We start from the raw sequence: 27,854 nt of genomic DNA, 5'->3' as shown, positions 1-27,854 counted from the left end.
TGTCCTCCCTCTGCTGGTGAATCAGTTCTTCTGTTTTAATTAAAACTTGGCGAACACACACCAAAAGTAGATCAGTTAAAGAGTATACTCTCGAGGTGGGAGGATCCTTTAATGCTTGTTAGCATCGTTACTAACCAAACTGATCTTGTGAAGAAGTTATTACCATACTGAATTTGCGAAAGGTGGTGTGAGAACCAACAAAAGGGGCAAACCTACTTCATTTTTGTCAATCTACATGTCTCGGGTGTTACTGTTTGTGGAGTCCTCAAGTCCTGTTGTCTTGATTAGGATCCCCCCCCCCCCCATTGTTTTGTGGGCACTACCATGACGCTAAACTGTATTGATTGAAAAACTGGGCAGCCATAAATTTTATTCTGCCACAATCTAAGCTAGTAGTCAAACATGCTTCTCTCTGTCCTATTACCATTAGTCCAGGAGAACAACAGTTAGTGTGAACTGCACCTGAAAATGAACACCATTCTGATGAAGCTACAATATAGAACTGCATGCTATAGAGTTTAGCAATCAGGACTAACATCAGACTGCCATATCCAATTGTAATTAGTGATGGGCAATTAAACGACTTACAGGAGACTCCATGGACATATCTGACTTTTGGTGGATCCCAGCACTTGATTGCAAAAGACACGGCTGAATCTTTGGCAACTATTTTCACTCCGAAGTGCTGACTGGATGACCCAATTCAGCCTCGTGGCTTCGAACCCAGTATCACAAATTCTATTATCCATCTCGTTGAGAACATTCTACATGATTCTGAGAAATGGCTGAGTGTTTTGCTTACAATCAAGGCTTGTAAATTTCAGGCAGTACTGCCTACTGAACTTCTGGGCAAATAGTTCCAGTAACACTGGCATATACCTGTCAATGTGGAAAATTGTGCATGTCATGATAGTTTTAAATATATGGCAGTATTGGTTTAATAATTATACAATTGTTAGTACTAAAGTTAACACATTAAATAAAATTCAAGGAGGTTGTTCCACATGCTCCCAATTTTGCATCAGTTTCATTTCATGCTAGTGCTGTGACTTTTTGCTCTGAAGCAGAATTGGATTCTGTTGAAAAGAGGCATTTTGTTGAAGCTTTTCATATAATTATAGAGATGTACAGCAGGGAAACAGACCCTTCAGTCCAACTCGTCCATACTGACCAGATATCCTAAATTAATCTAGTCCCATTTGTCAGAACTAGGCCCATATCCCTCTAGATCTGTTCTATTGATATATCCATTCAGATGCCTTTTAATCCTGTAAATGTACTAGCCTCCTCCACTTCCTCTGGCAGCTCATTCCATACTAGTATCACCCTCTGTGTGAAAAGGATGACCCTCGGGTCCCTTTTTAAACCTTTCCCCTCTCCCTCTTATTTTGGATCTCCCCACCCATCCCAGGGAAAAGACCTTGTCTATTTAGCCTATCCATGCCCCTCATGATTTTATAAACCTCAAAGTCACCTCAGCCTACGATGGGGCTATTTTTGCTGGAGCAATCTAGTCAGCCTCTCCCTATAGTTCAAACCCTGCAACCCTGACTACATTCTTGTAAACCTTTACTGAGCCCTTTCAAATTTCACAACATCCTTCCAATAGCAGGAAGACCAGAATTGCATGCAGTGTCCTGTACAGTTGCAACATGACCTACCTAACTCTTGTACTCTGTACTGACCAAATGCTGCTTTGACTATTCTGTCTACTTCTTTCAAGGAGCTATGAACCTGCACTCCAATGTCTGATTGTTCAGCAACACTCTCCAGGACTTTACCATTATGTGTAAACGTCCTGCCCTGATTTGCCTTTCCAAAATGCAACACCTTGCGTTTATCTAAATTAAGCTCCATCTGCCACTCCTTAGCCAATTGGCCCATCTGATCAAGATTCAGTTGTACTCTGAGGTAACCTCCTTCACTGTCTACTTTACCCCCAATTTTGATGTCATCTGCAAGCTTACTAACTACACCTCCTATGTTCACATCCAAATCTTTTTTGGAAATGACTAAATGCAGTGTACTTAGTACCGATCCTTGTGACACACCGCTGGTCACGGGCCTCCAGTCTGAAAAGCAACTCTTCACTTCCATCCTCTGTCTTCTACCTTTGAGCCAGTTAGGTGTCCAAATGAATAGTTCTCCCAGTATTCCATGTGATCCACCCTTGCTAACCAGTCTACCATGAAGAACCTTGTTATACTGCCTTACTGAAGTCCATATAAATCATGTTCACTGCTCTGCCCTCATCAATTCTCTTCGTTACCACTTCAGAAGACTCCATTAAGTTAATGTGACATGATTTCCCACGCACAAAGCCATGTTGATAATCCCTAGTTCCTTCCCTTTCAAATGCATATGAATCCTGTCCCTCATGATCCCCTCCAACAACTTGCCCACCACCAATGGCTGGCTCACTGGTCAAGATTGCCAGTGAATTCCAAGAAGCTTGGCACTCATCCATGGACTCCATCGATAAACACATTGACCTAGACCCAATATATTAACTACAGCAATGAACAACCGGAATCAGCAATGGCAGTGAAACCAAATAAATTCCAACCAACACAGTGCAGCAACACATCACAGGAGGCTCCGCAGCACTAAGGATGTCACATAGAAATGGAATGAAACGTCTCCAAGCCAAGTTCACAGTTCAGTGAACATACCCACAACAACTGCAATCGGTGTATAGTTCTCCAGCTTTTCCTTACCACCTTTCCTAAATATTAGCACCACATTAGCCAACCTCCAGTCTTCTGGCACCTCACCTGTTACAAATTATGTTACAAATAACTCAGCAAGGTGTCCAGCAATTATTTCTCTAACTTCCCACACAGTTCTAGGGTACATCTGATTAGATCCTTTAGATTTGTCCACCTTAATGCATTTTAAGCCGTCCAGCAGAAATATAGACATTTTTCAAGATGTCACTATTTATTTCTTCACCTTCGACATCTTTCATATTCTTCACAGTAAACGCTAATGTACTATACTTGTTCAGTATCTCCCCCATGTCCTGCAGTTCCACACACAGGCAACCTGCTGACCTTTAAGGGGTCCTATTCTCTGAGGAGAAAGTGAGGACTGCAGATGCTGGAGATCAGAGCTGAAAATGTGTTGCTGGAAAAGCGTAACAGGTCAGGCAGCATCCAAGGAGCAGGAGAATCGACGTTTCGGGCATGAGTCCTTCAGGAATGAGGACAGTGTGTCCAGCAGGCTAAGATAAAAGGTAGGGGGCAGGGGCGTTGGAAATGCGATAGGTGGAAGGAGGTCAAGATGAGGTTGATAGGCCGGGGTGAGGCGCGGAGAAGTCAGGAAAAAGATTGCAGGTTAGGAAGGCGGTGCTGAGTTCGAGGGATTTGACTGAGACAAGGTTGGGGTAGAAATGAGGAGACTAGAGAAATTGGAGTTCATCCCTTGTGGTTGGAGGGTTCCTAGGCGGAAGATGAGGCGCTCTTCCTCCAGCTGTCGTGTACACCCGGATCAACCAACCAAACCACCCTGTGGCTCAACACTTCAACTCCCCCTCCCACTCCACCAAGGACATGCAGGTCCTTGGACTCCTCCATCGACGGCTGGAGGAAGAGCGTCTCATCTTCTGCCTAGGAACCCTCCAACCACCAGGGATGAACTCCGATTTCTCCAGTTTCCTCATTTCTCAGTCAAATCCCTCGAACTCAGCACTGCCTTCCTAATCTGCAATCTTCTTCCTGACCACTCCGTCCCCACCCCCACTCCGGCCTATCACCCTCGCCTCGACCTCCTTTCACCTTTCGCATTTCCAACGCCCCTCCCCCAAGTCCCTCCTCCCTACCTTTTATCTTAGCCTGCCGGACACACTTTCCTCATTCCTGAAGAAGGGCTCATGCCTGAAACGTCGATTCTCCTGCTCCTTGGATGCTGCCTGACCTGCGCTTTTCCAGCAACACATTTTCAGCTGGGGTCCTAGTCTTTCCCTGGTTACCCTTTTGTCCTTAGGGTTAAGGAGAATCCAAAGGGATTTTACAAATACACTATTTGTTAAAGCTATCTACATCACTTTTTGTCCTCCTGATCTCCCTCTTTATATTTTTCTAGGGATTCATTCGATCTCTACTGTCTATACCTGACGTGCTTCCTCCTTTTTCTTGACTAAAACCTCAGTTTCTCTTTAGTTGTCCAGTATTCCCTACCAGCATTGTCCTTCACCCAAACAGGAACATTTGTCTCATTTTGAGGGCTTCCAGCAGTCCCGTTACCTGCAGACATCCTCCACCAGTCAACTTTTGAAAGTTCTTGCCTAATACTGTCAAAACTGGCCTTCCACCAATTTAGAACTTCAACTTTTAGATCCAGTCTATCCTTTTCCATGATTACTTTAAAACTACAGTCTGTTCTGATATAACTGACAGTTCTGTTCCCATGTGATCCTGCTTGAAAAGAAAATCGCACAAAAGCAGGGCCATTTAAACGAATTGCACTGGAATCAGGTTATAGCCAATATAGGTAAGGGAAGTTCCCATTCTATAAATTCTTCATTCGTGTTATAGACAATTGGCATTAAAGAAACACGCGTTAAACACACTAGAATTATGGCCACTGGTCCCAAAGTGCTCTCTATTGACACCTCAGTCACCTGCCCTACCTTACTTCCCAAGCATAAGTAACGTTTTGCACCTTCTCGAGTACTGTATTGGAATATTTTCTTGTACAACTTACCAAATTCCTGTCCATCTAAACCCTTAACACTCTGAGAGTTCCAATCTCTGTTTGGAAAGTTAAAATTTCCTATCGTAACTCCCCCCTATTATTGTTACAGATAGCTGCAATCTCCTTACAAATTTATTTCTCAATTTCCTGTTGACTATTGGGAGGTATCAATAGCACAATCGCAATAAGATGATCATCCTTTTCTTGTTTCTCAGTTATACCCAACTAACTTCAGTGAATGTACTCCCAGGATTATCCTCCCTCAGTACAGCTGTAATGTTATCCCTACTCAAAATGCCTCTCCCTCACCTTCCTTACCCATGTTTTGTATCCTTCCTATAGTTTCTATACTCTGAAACATTAAGCTGCCAATCTTGTCTGTCCCTGAGTCGTGTTTCTGTAAATGCTGTGATATCCTTTTCCCATGTTCCCAACCAGGCCCTGAGTATGTCTCCCCTACCTGTTAGGCCTTAGTCATTGAAATCATTACAGTTTAACTTATGAGTTGTACTTTGTTCTCTGCTTTTTTTTTCCTGCCTGCCCTGACTGTTTTGTTTGATTTGGTCCCTCTCCCAACTGTACCAGTCTCAGGCTGATCTCTTTCCTCACTCCCTCCCTGGGTCCCACCAACCCTTTCTCCAATCCACCCCTCTCACTAGTTTTCATCTTTGATTGTTCAGGACAAATGTTATTAATTGCAAATTTCAAGCAATCGCAGTGTGTACTTGAGAAAGGGTGCTGATTGGATGGACTGTTGATTTTGGCGGAGACATTGCCATGCTGAAAGTGACAGGAAACTGCATGCTCCTCCATTTTGAGTAATTCAAAAAAGGCACAAAGCTTGAACATGTTCCTTTTTATAACTGGCCCCAGTGTATATATGTTGCTTCTGACAAGTGTAAATGAGTCCATATTAGAAGCTCAAAGTATTACATTTGTGAGATTACTGGCTATCTGGTTTAGCAGATGCTGCCACATCAGTTTTTTTTTGGGTTCTCCAAACACAGGCTGGTTGGGTATGGTCAATGCTTATTACTAGCAGAAATTGGATTACTGCAAAGCTATATCAAGGCTTTGTTATGGAATTTTGACTGTACTACTTCAAAGTAGATTATTCCAAGTATTTCCCACTTTAACATTCAGTGTTTGAATCAATTCTCTTTTTTTTACAAAAGTCGAATTATTAAGGCATCAGGATATATTTTTAGGTATTTTTCTTGTTGAAAACCTGTAATAAATCATGTCAACATGTTTTGTTTCACGTTTTCTCTTCCTCCTGTATCCAAATATTATGAACCTTTTTGATCCTAAATGAGCAATTTAATAGCAGTTGTTACTGATGTTAACCTGGCCTGGAAAGTTTGTAGTCTAATGTTTCAATTCAATTGAAATGCGCAGAGTGGAAACTATGTTTTTGTTGCAATCTGGTAGCATTTGGAAAGAAATTGAATAAGTGGGAGGTTTTCAAAAAAGAACAGGTTTTCTGATTCTCCAATTTCGCTGTTTAATGCACCTGTGTGAACACTGAGTTTAAAAATAAAATTGTGCCTGCATTACCTGGCCCTTTACAGTTTAAATGTACATCTTTGATCATGTGTAATATCTTTTATCCTGGTTGTCATTGGCAGAAATCCACAACTTGGTATATAAACTGTTGGTGGTATTCCCTCTTCAGTTAGATTTTATGGTGTTACGGACCTGACCAGACCCCCTCGAGATATATTAAGGAGGTAGCCTGGACCCTAACTTTATCGTACATTAAAGATAAATGTCGGTCTGTGTTCCAGATGCAATTTCAGTGGCCAAACTACTTGACATTAGGCAAATCACTATAGTTAACATATAACAAAAGAAAAAAGAATTTGGAATAACTTAACTCTGTTGGAAAAATAACAGAATAATAGATTATTTTACTACTAAAAAGTAACTATTCCAATGTCATAGCATCCCATTAAAAAAAAATACCCTTGGCAAAAGGCAAGTTCAGAAAAAAAAACATGTAGTCACATGCAGTTCTCCTATCCAGGAGGTGAAACCATCAAAAGACAATACTGAGAGAGTGGGTTACCAGTTGGGAGAGGTTCACTGCTTTCTAACCCTGCTGAGACCCCAGCAACGACTACTAAAAGCAATTAAAAATCTTGGATCTGTAAGAGCTTAATCGCACCCATTCAGGCTGCTTTTATTGTTCCAATTTTTTTTTTAAGAAATGCTCCAATGCTTCACAATTTGTTTAGCTTCTCACACTGCTCAGCACCTGTTCCCCAATCTCACTCTAAAAGGAACCAGGACAAAACATACACCTTAAAGTCACTGTGGATGAATCTGTGTTGCTTCGTGAGTTAATTTTTCTGTTCAGTACCTGCTGTTGTATTTTAACCAGAAACTTCTTTAAGTATATGAGGGATAAACAAATGCAAATAAGCAATATTTAAGATCTGACGTTCAATTCATATTAATTGACCATTTTATTGCATGATTAGATAATTTATCAATGATGTGCAGAAGGGTGATGATTCAACTTCGATACTAAGTATGATACAAATTCTGCTGAGCATCATTTATCCATAAAATAAATAGAACTTCCGTTCACTAAATATGGACCTAAACCTGGTGTGAGGTGCTGGCAACCCAACAAATGATGTGGATTCATCAAGTGCAGATTTATGTAATATAATGAATTCTGATCACTACAAGCAGCAGACTGTGTTGCCAGTTGATTGAATGCTGCTGCTTGTGGGAAAAAGGAGTCAGTGCAAACTCCCAGCCTTGCTGTCTCATTGGCTGCTCAATGTACCATTCCTAAAGAATTTGGAAGCATGTTGCGCCCATATGTTGACCAGATTAGGGTGATTACTGATGAAAAGCAGTGAGTTAGAGGGGTTGTCTACCCAATTAAGGACAGTTTAAGAAATTTATCCTACTTTTTTTTAATCCATGTATGCTTCACTTACGTTCATTTGATTTCATTATTTTGCCTTTAAAGTACAAAGAAAATTACAGCACAGAACAGACTCTCCGCCCCTTCAAATCTGCGCCGATCCAGATCCTCTATGCAAACCTGTCGCCTATTTTCTAAGGATCTGAATCCCTCTGCTTCCTGCCCATTCATGTATTATCTTAAATGACACTATTGCTTCCGCCCCTACCACATCAGCTGGCACCGTGACCCAGGCACCCACCACCTTCTGCACAAAGAGCTTTCTCTCTCAAACTCACCCCACCTTGAACTCATGACCTCTAGAAATTGAGTCCCCCACTTTGGGGGGAGAAAAAAATTCTTGCTGTCAACCTTTTCAAACTTGTCATGATTTTGTAGACCTCAATCTGGTTCCCCCTCAACCTCCTCCTTTCTAATGAAAATAATCTTAATCTATTCGACCTGTCTTCATAGCTAGTGCCCTCCATACCAGGCAACATTCTGGTTAACCTCCTCTGTACCCTCTTGAAAGATTCCAAATCTTTTTGGTAATGTGGCAACCAGAACTGTTACGCAGTACTCCAAATGTAGCTGAACCAATGTCCTGCACAATTGTAACATGACCTCCCAACTCTGTACTCAATATCCATCCAGTGAAGGAAAGCATGGCGTATGTCTTTTTGATCCCGCGATGGACATGGATTGCCACCTTCAGGCTACAATGGAACTGAAGACCCAGATCTCCCTGTACATCAATTTTCTCCAGGGCATTTCCTTTAATGTATAGTTCACTCTTGAATTGGATCTTCCAAAATGCATTACCCCTCATTTGCCCAGATTGAATTCTACCTGCCATTTCTCTGCCCAACTTTTCCATCTATCTATATTCTGCTGCATTCTGTGATAGTCCTCTTCATTATCTGCTACTTCATCAATCTTAAGGTCATCTGCAAACTTACTAATCAGATCACCTATGCTGTCTTCCAGATCATTTATGTACATCTCAAACAATAGCAGACCCAGCATAGACCCCGGGGAACACTACTGGTCACAGGTCTCCATTTTGAGAAGCTCCCTTCCACTACTGGTGGGCAGCACGGTGGCACAGTGGTTAACATTGCTGCTTCACATCGCCAGAGACCCGGGTTCTATTCCCGCCTCAGGCGACTGACTGTGTGGAGTTTGCACGTTCTCCCCGTGTCTGCTTGGGTGTCCTCTGGGTGCTCCGGTTTCCTCCCACAGTCCAAAGATGTGCAGGTCAGGTGAATTGGTCATGCTAAAATTGCCCGTAGTGTTAGGTAAAGGGGTAGGGGTATGGGTGGGTTGCGCTTCGGTGGGTCGGTGTGGACTTGTTGGGCTAGGGCCTGTTTCCACACTGTAAATAATCTAATCTAATTTACTACACTGTCTCCTGTTGCCCAGCCAGTACACCCTTGACCCCATGCAACTTCACTTTCTTCTTCAGCTTACTATGGAGAATCTTATGAAATGCCTTATTGAAGTCCGTGTATATGACATCTACAGCCCTTCCCTCATCAATCAACTTTGTCACTTCCTCAAAGGATTCTATTAAGTTGCTAAAACATGACCTTTGCTGCACAAAACCATGCTGCCTATCACTGATAAGCCTATTTTCTTCCAAATGTAAATAGTTACTATCCCTCCGTATCTTCTCTAACAGCTTCCTGACCACTAACATCAGGCTCACCTGATCTATAATTACCTGGTCTATAATTATAGATCACCAGGTCTATAATTACCTGGATTATCCTTGCTACCCTACTTAAGCAAGGGGACAACATTAGCAATTCTCCAGTCCTCCAGCACTTCACCCGCATTCAAGGAAGCTGCAAAGATATCAGTTAAGGCCCCAGCTATTTCCTCTATCACTTCCCTCAGTGACCTGGGATGGATCTCATCTGAACCTGGGACTTCTCCACCTTTTTAATGCCTTTTAGAATACCCAACACTTCCTTCCTCCTTATGCTGACTTGACTTAGAGTAATCAAACATTTATCCCTAACCTCAACATCCGTCATGTCACTCTCCTCAGTGAATACAGATTCGAAGTGCTCATTATGAATCTCACCCATTTTCTCTGACCCCACGCCTAACTTCCCTCCTTTTGTCCTTGAGTGGGCCAACCCTTTCTCTAGTTACCATCGTGCTCTTTTTATCCAAATAAAAGGCTTTGGGATTCTCCTTAACCCTGTTTGCTAAAGATATTTCGTGACCCTTTTAGCCGTCTTAATTTCTCATTTCAGATTGGTTGTACTTTCCTAATATTCTTCCAAAGCTTTGTCTGGTTTCAGTTGCCTACACGTTATGTATGCTCTCTTTTTCCTGTGAGCTAGTCTCTCAATTTCACCTGTCATCAATGGCTCCATAATCTTGCCATTTCTATCCCTAATTTTCCCAGGGACATGTCTGTCCTGTACTCTAACAACATGTTTGAAAGCCTCCCACATATCAAATGTAGATTTACCCTCAAACAGCTGCTCCCAATCTACATTGCTCAGCTCCTGCTGAATTTTGCTATAGTTAGACTTCCCCCCAATTTAGCGCACTCATCTTTGTTCATGAGTATTGCAATATTTGTGGAATTGTGATTGCTATTTCCAAAGTAATCCCCTACTAAAATTTAAACCATCTGGCTGGACTCATTTCCCAACACCAGATCCAGTATGGCCCCTTCCCGAATTGGACTGTTTACATACTGCTCTATAAAACCCTCCTGGATGCCCCCTACAAGTTCTGCTCTATCTAAACCCCTAACATTAAGTGAATCCCTGTTAATGTTGGGAAAATTTAAAATTTACCATCACGACTACCCTGTTGCTCCTACATCTTTCCATAATCTGTTCATGTACTCTGAAGGAGCAGTGCTTCTGCTTCCAAATAAACCTGTTGGACTGTAACCTGGTGTTATGAATTTTTAAGTTTGTCCAACCCAATCCCACACCAGCTCCTCTACATAATGTTCCCCTGGTGAGCCATTCTATCTCAAGCTGGCTGTTGGGAGGCCTATAGTACAGTCCCAATGCTACCGCACCCTTCTATTTCTGTCCTCTGCCCATATTGCCTCACTGCTTGAGTTCTCCATACTGGACTCCTTTAGCACAGCTGTGATATCCTCTGATCAGTAATGCACGTCCTCCACCTCCCTGTCTATCCCACTTCAAGATCACAAGACAGGAATGTTCCCTCCCAGTCGAGGAACACTACAGCAGTCAAGGACATTCGGCCTTTGATCTTCAGGTGACCATCCACCAAGGCAGACTTCAGCATATGTAACAATGCAGAGTGCCAAGCAGAGGCTACTAGCCAACTTTGGTACCCATGCAGACTGCCTCAACGGGACCTTCGGTTCACCCGGTAAACTACTCTCACTCGCTCTCATACACACACTCTTACATACTCTCAGACCCATTTGCAAACATGCACACATACACCCCACACGCTCGCACCTACGCATACGCCCCCTCTCAGGCTTATACACACACACACACACACACACACACACACACACACACAGTTTCTCTCGTGCACTGACACTAACATGCAGTCTGTCTGTCTGTCTCGTATATGCACACACAAGTACAAGTCTATGGGGTGAATTTGCATAGCAGAATTATCTTTGCAGATACAACCTATTTTGCTCAAAAACTGCATGATCTGCAGGCAGTCGATCCCTGTAATATTTTGTAAGTTCCATGTTGGAAATAGAATCTGTCCGACTCAAAATTGGGATGCAGGCATGCATTGTCTGAGCTGAGATATCATTTATTTTATATAAAACTTTAAACTATCTCGAGAACATGACTTAAAAGAAGTTCTGGGGTTTACTTAGTAAACCAAGACCTGCAACCCGTTATAAAAGACGAAAGACTTAACAGCAATCTAGGTTTCTTCAATATATCATTTCAGTTGCGTGACACTAATCTTTTGCTATAATCTTTTGCTGTAAATTCTGAGTCTGAAGGAGCAGTGCTCAGAAAGCTTCTGCTTCCAAATAAACCTGTTGGACTGTAACCTGGTGTTATGAATTTTTAAGTTTGTCCAACCCAATCCCACACCAGCTCCTCTACATAATGTTCCCCTGGTGAGCCATTCCCCCAACAGTATCCAAAACAGTACACCTGTTTTGGAGGAAGATGACCGCAGGGGACACCTGCACTGCCTTCCTGCTTTTTCTCTGGCTTTTGGACACCCAATCCCTTTCTCCCTCAGCAATCCAAATCTGCAATGTGACCAATTCAGTCAACGTACTATCCATGGCATCACAGATGCTCCAAAGTCAATCCACCCACAAATCGAGAGCCATCATGCAGTCTAACAACACACCAGAGTTGTCTTTTTGTTTTGTTTAGATGAGTGGAGTGGTTGAGAGATACTACCCTCAGTATAGTTCCTTTCACTAACTTTCTATCTAGTTTGCTCATTATTTGGAGGCTCTGGATTAATCAACCTTGTCAAGAAATATTTCTGCTTCCTGATAAGATCCAAAACAAATTAAACAATGGAAAAGACAATCTGGTGTGTTCAGCCCGTTCTGTCTTGTGTATGTCCTAGTCTCCAGTGTGACAAAACGTCAGAAACCTGTTTCTGCCTCCACAGATGCTGTCATGCTGGCTAAGTGTGTGCAGCACTTTACCTCCAATTTCCAGTGTGTTTTTTTTTGTTTTTATGTTAACCTACTCATATTTACAATTTCCTATGGTAAACTCAAGCGAATGAATCAACTAAAACCAAACAGAAGGTCGACACCACAAGGGCATCTATGAATGGATAATAAATGGTGGAATATGGAATTGCTTGGGTACAGTGCAGATAATAACATCAAACCAGAAAGTGCACATTGCTTTGAAGAATGCCTGCCTATTTTTCTATCCCTTTTATTTAGGGTAGGAAAATTGGATGGGTTGGCGCATGTCTGCACTGAACAGATCACAAGAAACATTGCTTTGTTGCAGTGCTGTTTACAGCATGTGATTTTCTTCTATTTGGAATTCATGATGTAAATGTAACTAAAATTGAACTTGGAAATTCTTTGAAGTAAAGTCTAGTTGCCACTGAGACATATTTTACTCCTTTTTGCAGTTTCACAGGTAGATGAGTTTGAAGTAACTTTGCTTTTCCCCATTTGACTGAGTTTGCAAAACAATTTCCAAAGAGGGGAGTATATTGCCGAGCTCATCTGCTTTGAAATATAGTTGTAATTTTTGAAAATTTAATTGCAGACAATTCCTGATGAAGGCAGATTAATTCTGGATTACATTAGTCTTAATATGTAAAAGTTTAATTTTGTAGTTCAAAATGCAACCTAATAAGACCATACTGTTCTAAAAAAATTGTAACTGCCAAATTTGATAGGAAAAAGTGAAGATTGCTGATATTCAAAAAAGTCTATATTTAATCGTTTACATTGTTGGTACTAATACTGTTAGAATAAACTAATGTCTGACAAAAGCAAGTTGTGTTTTATGTTTCATTGTGAAGTAATTAGCAGATGACCGCTTTCCTTCCAGTTGCGGTTGGTTTTACTACAGACATACTAAATGGTGCAAGTATAGCACCATCATTCTGAGGAGAAAAAAAGTGATTGTTTGTGCAGTCCCAGAATACTACTGCTAACTATGATCATCTAAAGAGTCATCATTAAGTTTAGTGGCAATAAATGGTGTATTGATTTTGTTCTAAATGATATTGATCTGTCAGAGTTGAGTCAGTTAAACAAGGTAAGTAACAATCCCTTTATCTGTTCACTGTCTGTGTTTTGTTTGCTGCTTCTTTTTAAGCTATTTAATTATGAGACAAACTTGTTTTCTCTCAATAAGGGACCTTGATCAGATGAGCTGATGGGCCGAGTTTGACAGATGGAGTTTAATTTAGATAATTATGAGGTGCTGCATTTTGGAAAGGCATATCAGGGCAGGATTAATGGTAAGGTTCTTGAGGAGAGTTGCAGAACAAAGAGACGAGTCAAGGTCCGTAGTCCCTTGAAAGTGGAGTCTCGGGTAGATAGGATAGTGAAGAAGGCATCTGCCTTTCTTGGTCACTGCATTGTGTAGGAGTTGGGAGGTCGTATTGCAGCTGTATAGGATAGTGGTTAGGTGAATTTTGGAATACTGCAAATAATTCTAGTCATCTTGCTATAAGGAAGGATGTTGTGAAATTTGAAAAGGTTCAGAAAAGATTTACAAGGATGTTGCCAGTGTTGGAGGACTTGAGTTCTAGGGAGAGGCTGAGTAGGTTGGAACTTTTTTTTCCTCCAGCGTCAGAGGCTGAGAAGTTTATAAAGTCATGAGGAATATCTGGTGAATAGCCAAGGTCTCTTCTCCGGGATGGGGGGAGTCTAAAACTAGAGGGCGAAAGTTTAAAATGAAAGGGAAAAGATTTAGTAAGGACCTAAGCGCCAACAACTTCATGGTGTGTGATGTGTGTGTAGAATGAAATGCCAGAGGAAGTGGAGGCTGGTACAATTACAGCATTTTAAAAGTCATCTGGATGGGTATATGGATGGGAAGGGTTTAGAAGGATTTGGGCCAAATGCTGACAAATGGGACTAGATTAATTTAGGATTTCTGATTGGAAAGAAGAGTTGAATTGAAGGATCTGTTTCCATGGTGTACAGCTTTATGACTCTAAATGAAAATCTCCATTTGACGGTATCTGTGGTGTCAGCAAATTTTTATTGTATCTATGAACTCTTAGAGATGCTGCTTTTCATTGCAAGTCTGGCAGTGCATTTGTTGAATTGTTTTCACTGTACTATTGTTAAACTTTGGCTTTTGTTTCACTCCTCTCTTCCTCCAATGCCAGAGAAATGAAATTGGTCAAAATTTAGATTGGTTTCACTTTTCTGTTAGAATACCATACATGAGTGAGTTAGAATTCCTGTAACAACCAGACACTTTTTACTGGTCAATGTACTATAGTGGGTTGGATGACACATTTGTTTGTGCAATAGTGTTCCTGATTACATGTGGGTTCTTCTCCTCTTCTCTTAGCATACGAGGAACGGCTGAGGATCCTGAGATTGTATTCATTGAGTTTAAAAGATTAAGGAGACACTTAATAGAAACTTACAAGATAATACATGGCTTGGAAAGGGTGGACGCTAGGAAATTTTTTCCATTAGGCGAGGAGACTAGGACCTGTGCACACAGCCTTAAAATTAGAGGGGGTCAATTCAGAACAGAAACGCGGAGACATTTCTTCAGCCAGAGAGTGGTGGGCCTGTGGAATTCATTGCCGCAGAGTGCATTGGAGGCTGGGATGCTAAATGTCTTCAAGGCAGAGTTTGATAGATTCTTGATGTCCTGAGGAATTAAGGGCTACGGGGAGAATGCGGGTAAGTGGAGTTGAAATGCCCATCAGCGATGATAGAATGACGGAGTGGACTCGATGGGCCAAATGGCCTTACTTCCACTCCTATGTCTTATGGTCTTCTGTCCCTTCAGTGAAATAACTGAAGGACAATACTTCAGAAGCTCAAAAATACCATGGAAGGGAAAATTGGTCTATGCTAGTAATGTGGTAGCTGGTAGTAGATCAGACTGTAATAATGTACCTGATTTTCATAAAAACCAGAAGAACTGCTGAAGCTATAAATCAGAAACTAAAACAGAAATTGCTGGAAAAGCACAGCAGGTCTGGCTGCATCTGTGGAGAGAAATCGGTTCTAAGGAAGGGTCTCGCACATGCCGCCAGACCTGCTGAGCTTTACCAGCACTTTCTGTTTTTGTACCTTTTTTTGTCTATTGAAGTTTGTTGAAAAGAAATATGCATAGATAAATTTCATCCCCACTATACATTATCCCAGGTTGTGTTATATTTTGAGAGATGTTCATGTTTCAGTTGCACCTTAATGATCCTGCAAGTAAAACCTTTCTTGGCTTCTTCTCTAGGTATCAGCAACTTTTGCAGCAAGCTTGGTAACCAGCCCTGCCATCGGTGCTTATCTTTCAAATAAATATGGTGATAACCTTGTGGTACTCGTAGCCACTGTGATTGCTGCATTGGACATTTGCTTTATCTTGGTAGCTGTCCCTGAATCTCTCCCTGAGAAAATTCGATCAGCTTCTCGAGGATCACCTTTCTCATGGGAGCAAGCAGACCCTTTTTCTGTAAGTATTTGATTATCTTTATATGAGCTAAACTTCTCCATCCATTGAAAACTGAGCTATCTGCATTTCTCCAGTTCTGGCATCTTGAGCGTTCCCAATTTTTACTGCTCCATTAATGTTTGCTGTGTCTTCAGCTGCGAAGGCCCTAAGCTCGGGAACTCCACCAAATCTACTTGCCTCTTTCAAGATGCCCTTTAAAACCTGCCTTTGACCAAGATTTGGTCATTGTCCTAATACCTTCTTTGGTATGGCTCTGTCATTTTATTTTGTTTTATCATGCTCCTGTGAAAGTACTTCAGTGTTAAAGGCACTATATGAATGCAAATTATTCTTGTTGATATCTATTTTTATTTTCTTAAAGTGCACTGACATAGTTTCACAATCTTGTACACTGGCTGATGTCTGCATTAAGTTTCTCTGATGTAGAACTTCATCGTTCATTTATGCATGAATTCATTTCACAATATGGATTGGACTTTTTCAGAATATCTCAAATTTTTGGCAACATCAGTATTTAGCAGATTTATAGAACTTAAAACTGTAAGCAGTATTGTAAAAAAAAAATGAAATTCTTAAACTGCTGCTTGTTGAAGCTCAGTATGAAAGCACTTGATTAAAAATGACCTTTTTCATACAAAAAGACCACAAACAAATTAGCACAGCATTAACAAGATTAAAGAGGTAAACATGTGGCTCAAAGATTGCTATGGGAGAAACTAGTTCAAATTTGATTCAGCATTGACACCTGTACTGGAGGTTGGAACAGCTCTGTCCTTCTATCAGGTTCCATCTGAATCATACCAGTGCCAGAGTCCTTGTGAACCACATAATAGCGGATTTTAACCAAAATAATGGGGAGGTGAGTTCAGTTGCATGGAAAAAAGGTAAAGTAAGGGAGAGCTCAAAGAGGCTATTAAAGTTTGCTGAACAGATAATAAGACAGAATATATAGAGAGTCAGGAAATTAACTTCAGGCAAAGTAGATAAGGGGCCCTCTATGACAAGGGGAGCAGTCAACACAGGACTCTTGAGGGTGTTGTACTTAAATGCATGCAGTAGATAAAACGGGGTAAGTGAACTTGTAATCCAGATTGAAATTGGCAAGTATGATGTTGTGGTTCTCAGAAGGACTTGGCTTCATGGTGACCAGTGCTGGGGACTAAATATCCAACAATATTATTGAAAGAGTGGGTAGAGGGAGTGGGGTTGTCTTGTTAAGAAATTAAATTTAAATCCATAACAAGAAGTGTTAGAGAGTCCAAAGGCTTAGAATTTGTGGGTGGAGTTGAGGAACCACAAAGGATAAAGACCTTGATAGGAGTTATATACAGGCTATTAACAGTAGTCAGAATGTGAGGAAGAAAATAGATCGAAAGATAGAAAAGGCATGCGAGAGAATTACTATTACAGTAATAGTAGGGACTGCAGTATGCAAATAGACTGAAAAAAATCAGGTTGGTAGTAATCTCACAAAAGGGAAATCATGTAATGGCTACTCGGTTTTTTTGGGAGCTGATTGTGATACAGCTCATGAATGAACAGACAATTCTGGATTTAATAATATGTAATGAAGTAGACTGAATTAGGAGGCCTGAGGTGATGGAACCCCAAGGATACAGTGATCATAATGTGGTAGAATTCACCCTGCAGTTTGAGGGAGAAGTTGGAAACAGGTATAATAGTATAATAATTGAGTAACCATAACCACAAAGACATGATGGAGAAACTGGCCAAACTAGATTGGAAGGGGAGCTTAACAGAAGAGATGGTAGAGCAGCAATGGTAGGAGTTTCTGGGGATAATTTGAGAAGTACCGCAGAAGCTCATCCCAAGGAAGAAGTAACATACCAAGGGAAGGATGAGGCAATCATGGCTGACAAGGGAGGTCAGGGACAGCATAAAAGCAAGTGAAAAAGCACACCATATGGTGCAGGTTAGTAGGAAGTTAGAGGATTGAGAAGCCTTTGAAGCAGAGCATAGCATTTTTTTTTTAAAAAGCAGTGGTGTGGAGGTGGAAAGGTGCATTTATAGATAGTGGTGATAATGGGGTCTTCTTCAGAATGACAGTCAGTGACTAATGGAGTTCCACAGGAGTCAGTTTTGGGACCACAATTATGCATGTCATACATTAATGATCTAGACAAAGGAACAGCGAGAACTGTTGCTAAGTTTACAGATGAGACAAAGATTTGTGGTGGGAGAGGTAGTGTTGAGCAATTGAGAAGGCTACAGAAGGACATAAACAGGCTAGGAATGTGGGCAAATAAGTGTCCGGTAGAATGCAATGTGGAGTAAGTGTGACATTATGTACTTAGGTAGGAAGAATAGAGGCTTGGACTATTTCTAAATGGCAAAAGACTTCAGAAATCTGAAGCCCTGAGGGAATTCGGAGCCCTATTCAGGATCGTTGTACGGTTAAAATGGGGGTGCGATTGGCAATTAGGAAGGCAAGTGTAATGTAAGGAATCAGTTCTGGAGGGTGAGAATATAAGAGGAGAGATGTACTGATGAAGCTGTATCAGGCTCTGGTCAGACTGAATTTGAAACATAGTGAGCAGTTTTGGGCCCCATACCTTAGGAAAGATGTGCCAGCATTTGAGGGGCTCCAAAGGATGTGTAAAAGAATGATTTCAGAGATGAAGAGCTTGTCTTGTGAGGAGCCATTGAGGTCTATAAGTTCTGTACTGATGGAGTTTAGAAGGATGAAGGGGGTCTGATTGAAACATAGAGTACAGGGAGGCCTGGATAGAGTGGACACAGAAGATGTTTCCACTGCAGGAGGGAAACGAGGACCCGAGGGCACAGCCTCAGAGTGAAGGGACGACTCTTTTTAGAACTGAGATAAGGGGGAATTTCTTCATCCAGAAGGTGGTTAATCTGTGGAACTCATTACCACAGGCAGCAGTGCAGGACAGATCATTGAGAGTCTTTGACATACATAGGCAGGGTCTTAATTGGTAAGGGAATCGAGGATTATGGGAATAGGAAGAAGAATCATATCAGCTGTGATCTACTGATGAAGCATATTTTGTCATAGAAATGGCCAGCACAGAAACAGACCCTTCGGTTTAACTCATCCACATTGACCAGATATCCTAAATTAATATAGTCCGATTTGTCAGCGTTTGGCCCATATCCCCCTCAAGCTTTCTACTCATATACCCTTCTAGATATCTGTTAAATGTTGTAATTGTACCAGCCTGCACCACTTCCTCAGGCAGCTTATTATGCACATGCACCACACTGTGTGAAAAAGTTGCCTCTTGTGTGCTTTTTTTAAATCTTGCCCCTCCCCTTAAACATATGCCCTCTAGTTTTGGATTCCCCTACCCTTGACTACTCACTGTCCATGCCCTTCATGATTTTATAAACCTCTATAAGTTCATCCCTCAGCCTCCGCTTCAGGGAAAATAGCCCTGGCCTATTCAGCCTCTCCCTATAGCTCAAACCCTCCAACCCTGGTAGCATCGTTGTAAATCGTTTCTGAACACTTAGAAGTTTTAGAACTCCCTTCCTAAAGCAGGGAGACCAGAATTGAATGCAGTATTCCAAAAGTTGCCTAACCAATATGCTGTGCAGTTACAACATGACCTCCCAACTCCTATGCTCAATGCACTGACCAATAAAGGCAAGCATAGCAAACGCTCACCTTCACTATTCTATCTACCTGCGACTCTGAATTCATATGAACCTGCACTCCAAGATCTTTGTTCAGCAACACTCCCGAGGACCTTCTCATTAAGTGTATAAGTTTCCCCTGATTTGCCTTCCTAAAATGCAGCACCTCTCATTTATTTAAATTAAACTCCATCTGCCACCCCTTGTCCTATCTGATCAAGATCCAGTTGTATTCTGAGGTAACCACCTTTTGTTGTCCATTACACCTCCAATTTGTGTCATCTGCAAATTTATTGACTACACCTCCTTTGTTCACATCCAAGTCATTTATATAAATGATGAAAAACAGTGGACCCAGCACCGATTCTTGTGGTACACTGCTGGTCACAAGGCTTCAGTCTAAAATGCAACTTTCCACCACCACATACTCTCCTGCCTTTGACCCAGTTGTATATCCAAATGGCTGATTCTCCCTGTATTCCATATGATCTAACCCTTGCTAATCAGTCTACCATGAGGAACCTTGTCAAACACCTTACTGAAGTCCATGCAGATTCTGTCCACTGCTCTGCCCTCATCAACCTTCTCAAAAAAAATCAATCAAGTTAGTGAGACACTATTTCCCACGCACAAAGATATGTTGACAATCCCTAATCAGTCCTTGCCTTTCCAAATACATGTAAATCCTGTCCCTCAAGATTCCTTTCAACAACTTGCCCACCACCATGTCAGTGTCACTGATCTGTAGTTCCTTGGCTTTTCCTTACCACCTTGTGTAAATATTGGCACCACGTTAGCCAACCTCCAGTCTTCTCGTACCTCACCTATGGCAATCGATGATAGAAATATCTCAGCAAAGGGCCCAGCAATCACTTCCCTAGCTTTCCACAGAGTTGTAGAGTACATTTGTTCAGGGACTTATTCACTTTTATGCGTGTTATAAGCCATCCACCGCCTCTGTAATATGGACGTTGTTCAAGATTTGGTATTTATTTCCCCACGTTATATATCTTTCATATCCTTCTCACCGTAAACACTGATGCAAAATACTTGTTTAGTAAACCCCCACCACCAATTTCCTGCAGTTGCACACAGTCAGCCTTGCTGATCTTTTAAGGGGCCCTATGCTCTTTTTTTTAAAAAAAATCACTATTCCAGGCTAACTTAGTACCTATGTTTGATATTTTTAAATTTTAATCTAGAGGCTGATCTCAAAGCATATAATCAAAAACAAGTCCACGCTACTCATTATTATAGATTTACAAAAGCAAAACAGTAAGGTTATGCTTTTAAAAAGCCAATTAGCTGCCCCTGTGCTATGAGTTCTCCCACACAAACTTCTCCAAGGTCAGCTGGGAATTTTGCTGTTTGTTAATTTTTTCTTAGATGAACTCAAATTTCCAGGTATACTTAAAATCAAACAGCAGAACAGTCAGCTGTGCAGGTTCGCTGCTGGGTTAGACAGCAGTGCAGGGTTATTTCTCCATTTGATTTGTTTCCCAGTGGTCACTGCCTTTGTCTTCCTCCCTTTTAAAGTGCTGATTTGTTTTTTTTTCCCAAATCTGAAACAATGCAACTGTTAATAAATCAGTAATTACTGCTCCTGGGATTTGAGGAAATCGGCTCCACACTGAATATACCTCATAAAAAGAGCAGGTCTTTTAGCCACAATTTTTTTTCCATCCTCCATCTTGGATTATCCAGAATCCTTGATGGACAGAATAGCATAATTCTGCTCCTATATCTTATGGTCTTCTAGTCTTAATTGGCTATTTAAGTCAGTTATATAAGATCTTTTAAAAATGTACATATTTCTTTATTAGGGGCAGCATGGTGGTTCAGTGTTTACCACTGCTGCCTCTCAGCGCCAGGGACCCGGGTTCAATTCCTGCCTTGGGCGACTATCTGTGTGGCGTTTGCATGTTCTCCCGGTGTCCATGTAGGATTCCTCCCAGTGCTTCGATTTCCTCCCACAATCCAAAGATGTGCAGGTCAGGTGAATTGGCCATGCTAGATTGCTATTAGTATTAGTCAGGGGTAAATATAGGGTAGGGAAATGGGTCTAGGTAGGTTACTCTTCAGAGGGTCGGTGTGGACTTATTGGGCCAAAAGGCCTGTTTCCATACTGTAGGGAATCTAATCTAACATTCCATTCTGTTCATTCTTTACAAACATCATTTCTGGCTTTTATTGAAACTGGAATTTGGCAACTTGGCTCAGGAATTGGCTTTTTAAATATACTAATATCGCAGTTTATAGGTCTGCCAAATGGTGTACAAAGAACAAAGAAAATTTACATTCCAGGAACAGGCCCTTCAGCCTTCCAAGCCTGAGCCGATCCAAATCTACTGTCTAAAACCTGTCTCCCAATTCCTAAGCATCTGTATCCCTCTGCTCCCCAACTACTCATGCGTCTGTCCAGAAACATCTTAAATGAATCTACCATGCCTGTCTCTATTACCTCTGCTGGTAATGCGTACCAGGCACCTACCGCCCTCTGTGAATTACTTGCCGAGCGTATCCCCCTTAAATTTTCACCTCTCACCTTGACCATTCGTTATTGAATCCTTCGCCCTGGGGAAAAAGCTTATCTCTATCCACACTTCGTGATTTTGTAAACCTCTATCAGGTTCCCCCTCAATATCCTTTTTTCTAACGAAAACAATCCTAACCTACTCAACCTCTCTTCATAGCTAGCACCTTCCATGCCAGACAACATCCTCGTAAACCTTCTCGGCATCCTCTCCAAAGTGACCAGAACTGTACAAAGTATTCTAAATGCGGCCAAACCAATGCCATGTACAATTTTAACATGTCTTGCCGTCTCTTATACTCAATACCCCATCCAATGAAGGCAAGTATACTCTTTGCCGCCTTGACCACTATCCACCTGTGCGCAACCTTCAGGGTACAATGGACCTACACTCCCAGGTCTCTCTGCTGATCAACTTTTCCCAAGGCTCTTACATTGAATGTATAATTCACTCTAGAATTAGATTAGCCTAAATGCATCGCCTCACATTTGTCTGGATTGAACTCCATCTGCTACTTTTCAGCCCAACTCTCCATTATATCTATATCCTCCTGTATGCTTTCTGCTACTCCACCAAATGGTGTATACTCCATTCCTGATCATGTTTAGGAATTTCAAGTTAACTGTTACTCCCAGTCCTTTTTAGTATTTTTTTCATCAATTCTGTTACTTCCTTACAGCTGTATTACTTTCCACTTATGATGTTCTGTGCAATGCTATTAAATTTCAGGATGTTGGACCAAGAATTTTAACATGTATGTTTCTGATCAGTTTTCCATTATAATGGAAGCAAGTAGTTTAAAAATGACAGAATTGTTTAAGGTAGCATCCTTTTCTTGCAGTCCTTGCGGAAAGTTGGGAAGGACATCACTGTGCTGCTCATCTGCATAACTGTATTTCTCTCATACCTGCCTGAAGCTGGACAGTACTCTAGTTTTTTTCTTTACCTTAAACAGGTGAGTCTCATGCATTTTTCATTGCATTTATTGCTGTCGTGTGCATTCTCACAATTGCTATTCAGTTCACCTTCAGTGTGCTGAAGCTGTTAAACTGAGGATATAGGCTGAAATACTTATTTTATCAACCACATTGTCACCTCCTGACGATGGTTTTGTAAATTATAGAAGTCTAGTAATTATGCAATTGAATCCTTTTAGCTAAACTTGATGTTTAGAAGGACTTTTTTTTCCATATGTCCACTTCCTAACTGCAGTTCCTTCATTGAAGCTGTTTATCATTTTCAGGGATGTGGTTTCAGTTGCTCACTGATATTTTGCCCAAGTAACCATTAATATTATATGAGGCTTAGTGAAGGTGGCGTTTGGTGTGCATTCCATTATTGGTCAGAATATGAAGTACAGGAATTAGGAGGTCATGTAATGGCTGTACAAGATTTTTGGAATATTACGTGCAAATCTGGTCTCCTTCCTATCAGAAGGATGTTGTGAAATTTGAAAGGGTTCAGAAAATATTTACAAGGATATTTCCAGGGTTGGAGGATTTGAGCTACAGGGAGAGGTTGAATCGGCTGGGGCTGCTTTTCCTGGAGTGTCGGAGACTGAGGGGTGACCTTATAGAGGTTTATAAAATTGAGGGGCATGGTTAGGATAAATAGACGATAAAGTATTTTCCCTGAGCTGGGGGAGTCCAGAACTAGAGGGCATAGGTTTAGGGTGAGAGGTAAAAGATATAAAAGAGACCTTGGGGGCAGCGTTTTCATGCAGAGGGTGGTATGTGTATGGCATGAGCTGCCAGAGGAAGTGATGGAGGTTAGTACGATTGCAACATTTAAATGGCATTTGGATGGGTATATGAATAGGAAGGGTTTGGGGGGGATATGGGCCAGGTCCTAGCAGATGGGACGAAACTCGGTTGGGATATCTGGTCGGCATGGACGAGTTGGACCGAAGGTTCTAATTCTGTGCTGTACATCTCTCTGACTATGATTTTGGATCAGGGTTAAATTTTCAGTGTTAATGTAGAATCATGGAAAATAGGAGCAGGAGTAGATTACTCTGTACTTTAAGCCTGCTGTGCCATTTAGTATGACCATGGTTGATCATCCAATTCAGTACCCTGTTCCTGCATTCTTCCTATACTCTTTGATCCCTTCACACCCCTGAAAGGACAATATTCAATGTTTTCATCTCGACTGCTTTCAGTGACAGTGTTCCATTTGCCCGCCATTCATTTGAGTGAAGAAATTTCTCATCTCAGTCAGAAATGGCCTATCACATTTCCTTAATCCATGGACCCATGGTTCTGAACTCCCTAGTCATCAGGAACATCCTTCTTGCGTTTATGCTGTCTAACTCTGTAGAATATTAGGTCTCTGTGAGATCCCTCCTCATTCATCTAACCAATGTAGACTCTCTTCCATACCTCAGTTATATTATACTGGCAATCAGTCTGGTAAACCTTGGTTGCACTCACTCCACTCTAACACACTCATTCAATTGGCGGAACTGGTCTTCACTCTTCTCCTTCAAATCCTCCTTCAGACCAAAGTAGCCATGGGCCTCCACGTGGGCCCCAGCTATGCCTGCCTTTTTGTAGGATACATGGAACCGTCCAACTTCTGCAGTTACGCTGGCACCATCCCCTACCTCTTCCTCTGCTACATTAATGACTCTATTGGCACCACCTCGTGCTCCCACGTGGAGGTTAAATAATTCATCACTAACATCTTCCACTCTGACCTTATATTCACCTGTACCGTCACAGTCACCTCCCTCCCCTTCCTGGACCTCTCCATCTCTGTCAACCGACTCAATATGGACATTTATTTCAAACGCACCGACTCCCACAGTTACTTGGACTACACCTCCCACCCCCACCTCTCCTATAAAAACACAGTCCCTTACTCCCATTTTCTCTGCCTCTGCCGTATCTGTTCCTCGGAGGAGCAGTTCCACTCCAGGGCATCCCAGATGGCCTCCTATTTCCTGGACTGCAATTTTCACTCCCACAGCTCTTCCATTTCCTGCACCTCTTCCCTTGAACCCCACCCCTCCAACTGTAGCAAGGATAGAACCCACCCCACTGGTGCTCACCTTACACCCCACTAATACCCAGATACAGCGCACTATCTTCCGCCACCTACAATCAGACCCCACCACCAGAGACTTATTTCCCTCCCCACCCCTATCAGCATTCTTCCGAGACCATTACCTCCCTGACTCCCACATTAGGTCTGCGTTCACCCACCAACCTACTCTTCGCACCAGGCACCTTCCCTTCCCACTGCAAGAGATGTAAAACCTATGCTCACACCTTGCCCCACCACGTGCATTCAAGGTCTCAAAGGATCTTTTCACATGTTAAAGACTTTTCTGCACATTCAATCACCTCATCTGCTGTGTCTGTTGCTCCCAATGTAGTTCCTCTACATCGGGGAGACAGGGCACCAACTTGTGGAGCATTTCCGGGAACATCTCTGGGACGTATACATCCAACAACCCCCCCACCCTGTGGCTGACCACTTCAACCCCTCCCCACCCCCCCCTCCCCACTCCACCAAGGACATGCATTGGCCACCTCCACCTCCAAATCCAAGACACCTGATAGCTGGAGGAAGAATGCCTCATCGTCTGCATTGGAACCCTTCAACCATGTGCATCAATATCGACTTTACTCGTTTCCAAATCTCCCCTTTCCCCATCTCATCCCAGATCCAACTGCCCCCTTGACTTGTCCTACCTGCCCATTTTCCTTCCCACCCTCCACCTCCCCACTGACACCAACAACAAGACTGCTGCTACTTTTGTGGGGTAAATCACACTTATGCTGCCACAGCCACACAAATGTTTACTGCACCTGGTTGACTGGTTCCACCTCTGTCCTGTACAGGGTAATGTTGGTCAGGTTATCTTGGGGGGGGGGTGGCGGTGGTTTATGGTACACGCTTCTGTAGAACTCCGGGGAAAGTGTCGGGGGAGAGAGAGGGCGCCAATGTGGAGTCACTGCCTGTTTAATCACTGTATACAAAAGATGTGACCACTGTTGGAAACTCATCTTTGATGAGGTTTCTATCTGGCCTGAAAATCTCCTTTGGATAATCAATTTTTGGATAATTGAGGTTCCTCTATTCCTCCTTTCATAGGTCATCGACTTTTCTTCTGGCAATCTGGCTGCCTTTATAGCTGTCGTGGGAATCCTGTCTATAATAGCACAGGTGGGTGTTGGGTAATTTGGTTCTTCTACCTACATTATCACCGGATATGTTTTGACTGTTTTAGAACAAGGGAATTAAAAGCATTTAATGGTTTAAAAGCTACAAATTCAGGTTCTAAATGATTTATGCATCTATTTGTGATCCCTCTTCAATGGAATGGTATCAATGACATCAAAGATACTTTTGAACTAAAATTTCTGAAAGAAATGTTGAAACAACATTGAAGTAGTGCAGGTAATTCAGGACATGACAGTGACATCATGGTGCTGCCACTGGGTTTCAAATCAGGGACATGCAAATGTGATACTCTATCTGGTTCACTGACATGCTTATGGAAGGTAAACTGATATTGTTACGTGGTCTGGCCTACAAGTGACTCCAGATCCATAGGATTGTGGTTGACTCTTCACTGCCCTCTGAAATTGCTTTGGAAGTCACTTAGTTCAGGGACAGTTGTTAATGGGCAATGAGTGCTGAACTTGCCAGTGATGCCCAAGACGCAAGAAAAGCTTAAATCTTAATTTAAAAAATTACAACGAAAAGCAAACCATGTGTTCCATCACATAATAAACACAATTTTTTAATTAATGATTGTATTGAACTTTTTCTTGCTGGTCTACTTGGACAGCACAGTGATTAGCACTGCTGCGGTTCGGCATCAGGAACCAGAGCTCAATTCCAGACTCTCTGTTTGTGTGGGTTTCTGACGGGTGTTCCATTTTCCTCCCAAAAGATGTGCAAGTTGGTTAGATTGGCCACAATAAATTATGCTGTCGTGTCCAGGGGTATGCAAGATAGGTGGATTAGCCCTGGTAGGTGTGAGGGTAGGTCTGGGTGGAATGCCCTTCAAATGGTCAGCATACTTGATGGGTTAAATGGCCTCTATTTGCACTATAGGAATTCTATGTTGGTTACTGTTATTGCCCCAGCCTATTACTGGACAAGTCAGATCCTAGTCTGAAATCTGACTGAATTGATCATATTATTTTTGTTTTTCTTCATACACCTGCGTTTAAACTTTCTCAGCTTTAAAACTTAATAATTTTCTGTCATCACTTGCAAGCAATGGTAGCAATGTGCACCATCTGTATTGCAGTACTTTGCCTTCATCTATATTTTCAAAATATGCAGTCTCTACCACTGTAAGAACAAAGACAACAGACGCATGAGAACACCACTGGTAGTTCTTGACAAATCGCACACTATCCCTGTCTTTGAACTATTATCATTGTTCCTCGCTGGCACTAGGATAAAACCTTGGAACTCTCTCCAACACCATGTGAACTGTGCCAGTTAAAGAAGTGGTTCACCATCAGTTTCTCAAAAACAGTTGGCAAAGGCAGAAAATGATGACTTTGCACTGTTTTTATTTGAGGAATAGATTTCTTTTCTGAAAGATTGTTAATCTAGAAATCCAGATACCATTCAGGGTACCTGAGTTTGAATTGGGCCATAGCAGATGGGGGTATTTAAATTCAATAAATATCTGCAATTAAGAATCTAATGATGACCATGAATTCATTGTCAGAAAAACCAATCTGGTTCACTAATGTCCTTTTAGGGAAGGAAACTGCCATCCTTCCCTTGTCTGGCCTACATGTGACTCCAGACCCACAGCAATGCGGTTGACACTTAACTGCCCACTTGGGGATGGGCAATAAATGCTGCCTACCAGCGATGCTGTCATCCCATGAATAAAGAAAACAAAATATACTCGAGACTTTCTATCTAATGCAACTGTGTTGGCATTCAATGATTTTTTTTGTATTTATTTCCTTCAAATTA

General features: G+C 41.8%; 1 protein-coding gene across 1 annotated transcript in view; it reads left to right on the top strand.

Moving 5' to 3' along the window:
* Positions 1 to 27,854, top strand: part of LOC132824221 (hippocampus abundant transcript 1 protein-like) — a 107,580-nt gene that overhangs the window by 55,750 nt on the left and 23,976 nt on the right. Inside the window, exons 6-8 of the mRNA XM_060838529.1 lie at positions 15,526 to 15,744; positions 22,738 to 22,851; positions 25,998 to 26,069. Of these exons, the coding sequence (XP_060694512.1) occupies positions 15,526 to 15,744; positions 22,738 to 22,851; positions 25,998 to 26,069 (405 nt within the window). The remainder of the gene's footprint in view (positions 1 to 15,525; positions 15,745 to 22,737; positions 22,852 to 25,997; positions 26,070 to 27,854) is intronic.

Source organism: Hemiscyllium ocellatum, chromosome 2, assembly GCF_020745735.1.
Source record: "Hemiscyllium ocellatum isolate sHemOce1 chromosome 2, sHemOce1.pat.X.cur, whole genome shotgun sequence".
Classification (NCBI taxonomy): Eukaryota; Metazoa; Chordata; class Chondrichthyes; order Orectolobiformes; family Hemiscylliidae; genus Hemiscyllium; species Hemiscyllium ocellatum.
This window is presented reverse-complemented; position numbering and strand designations above follow the sequence as displayed.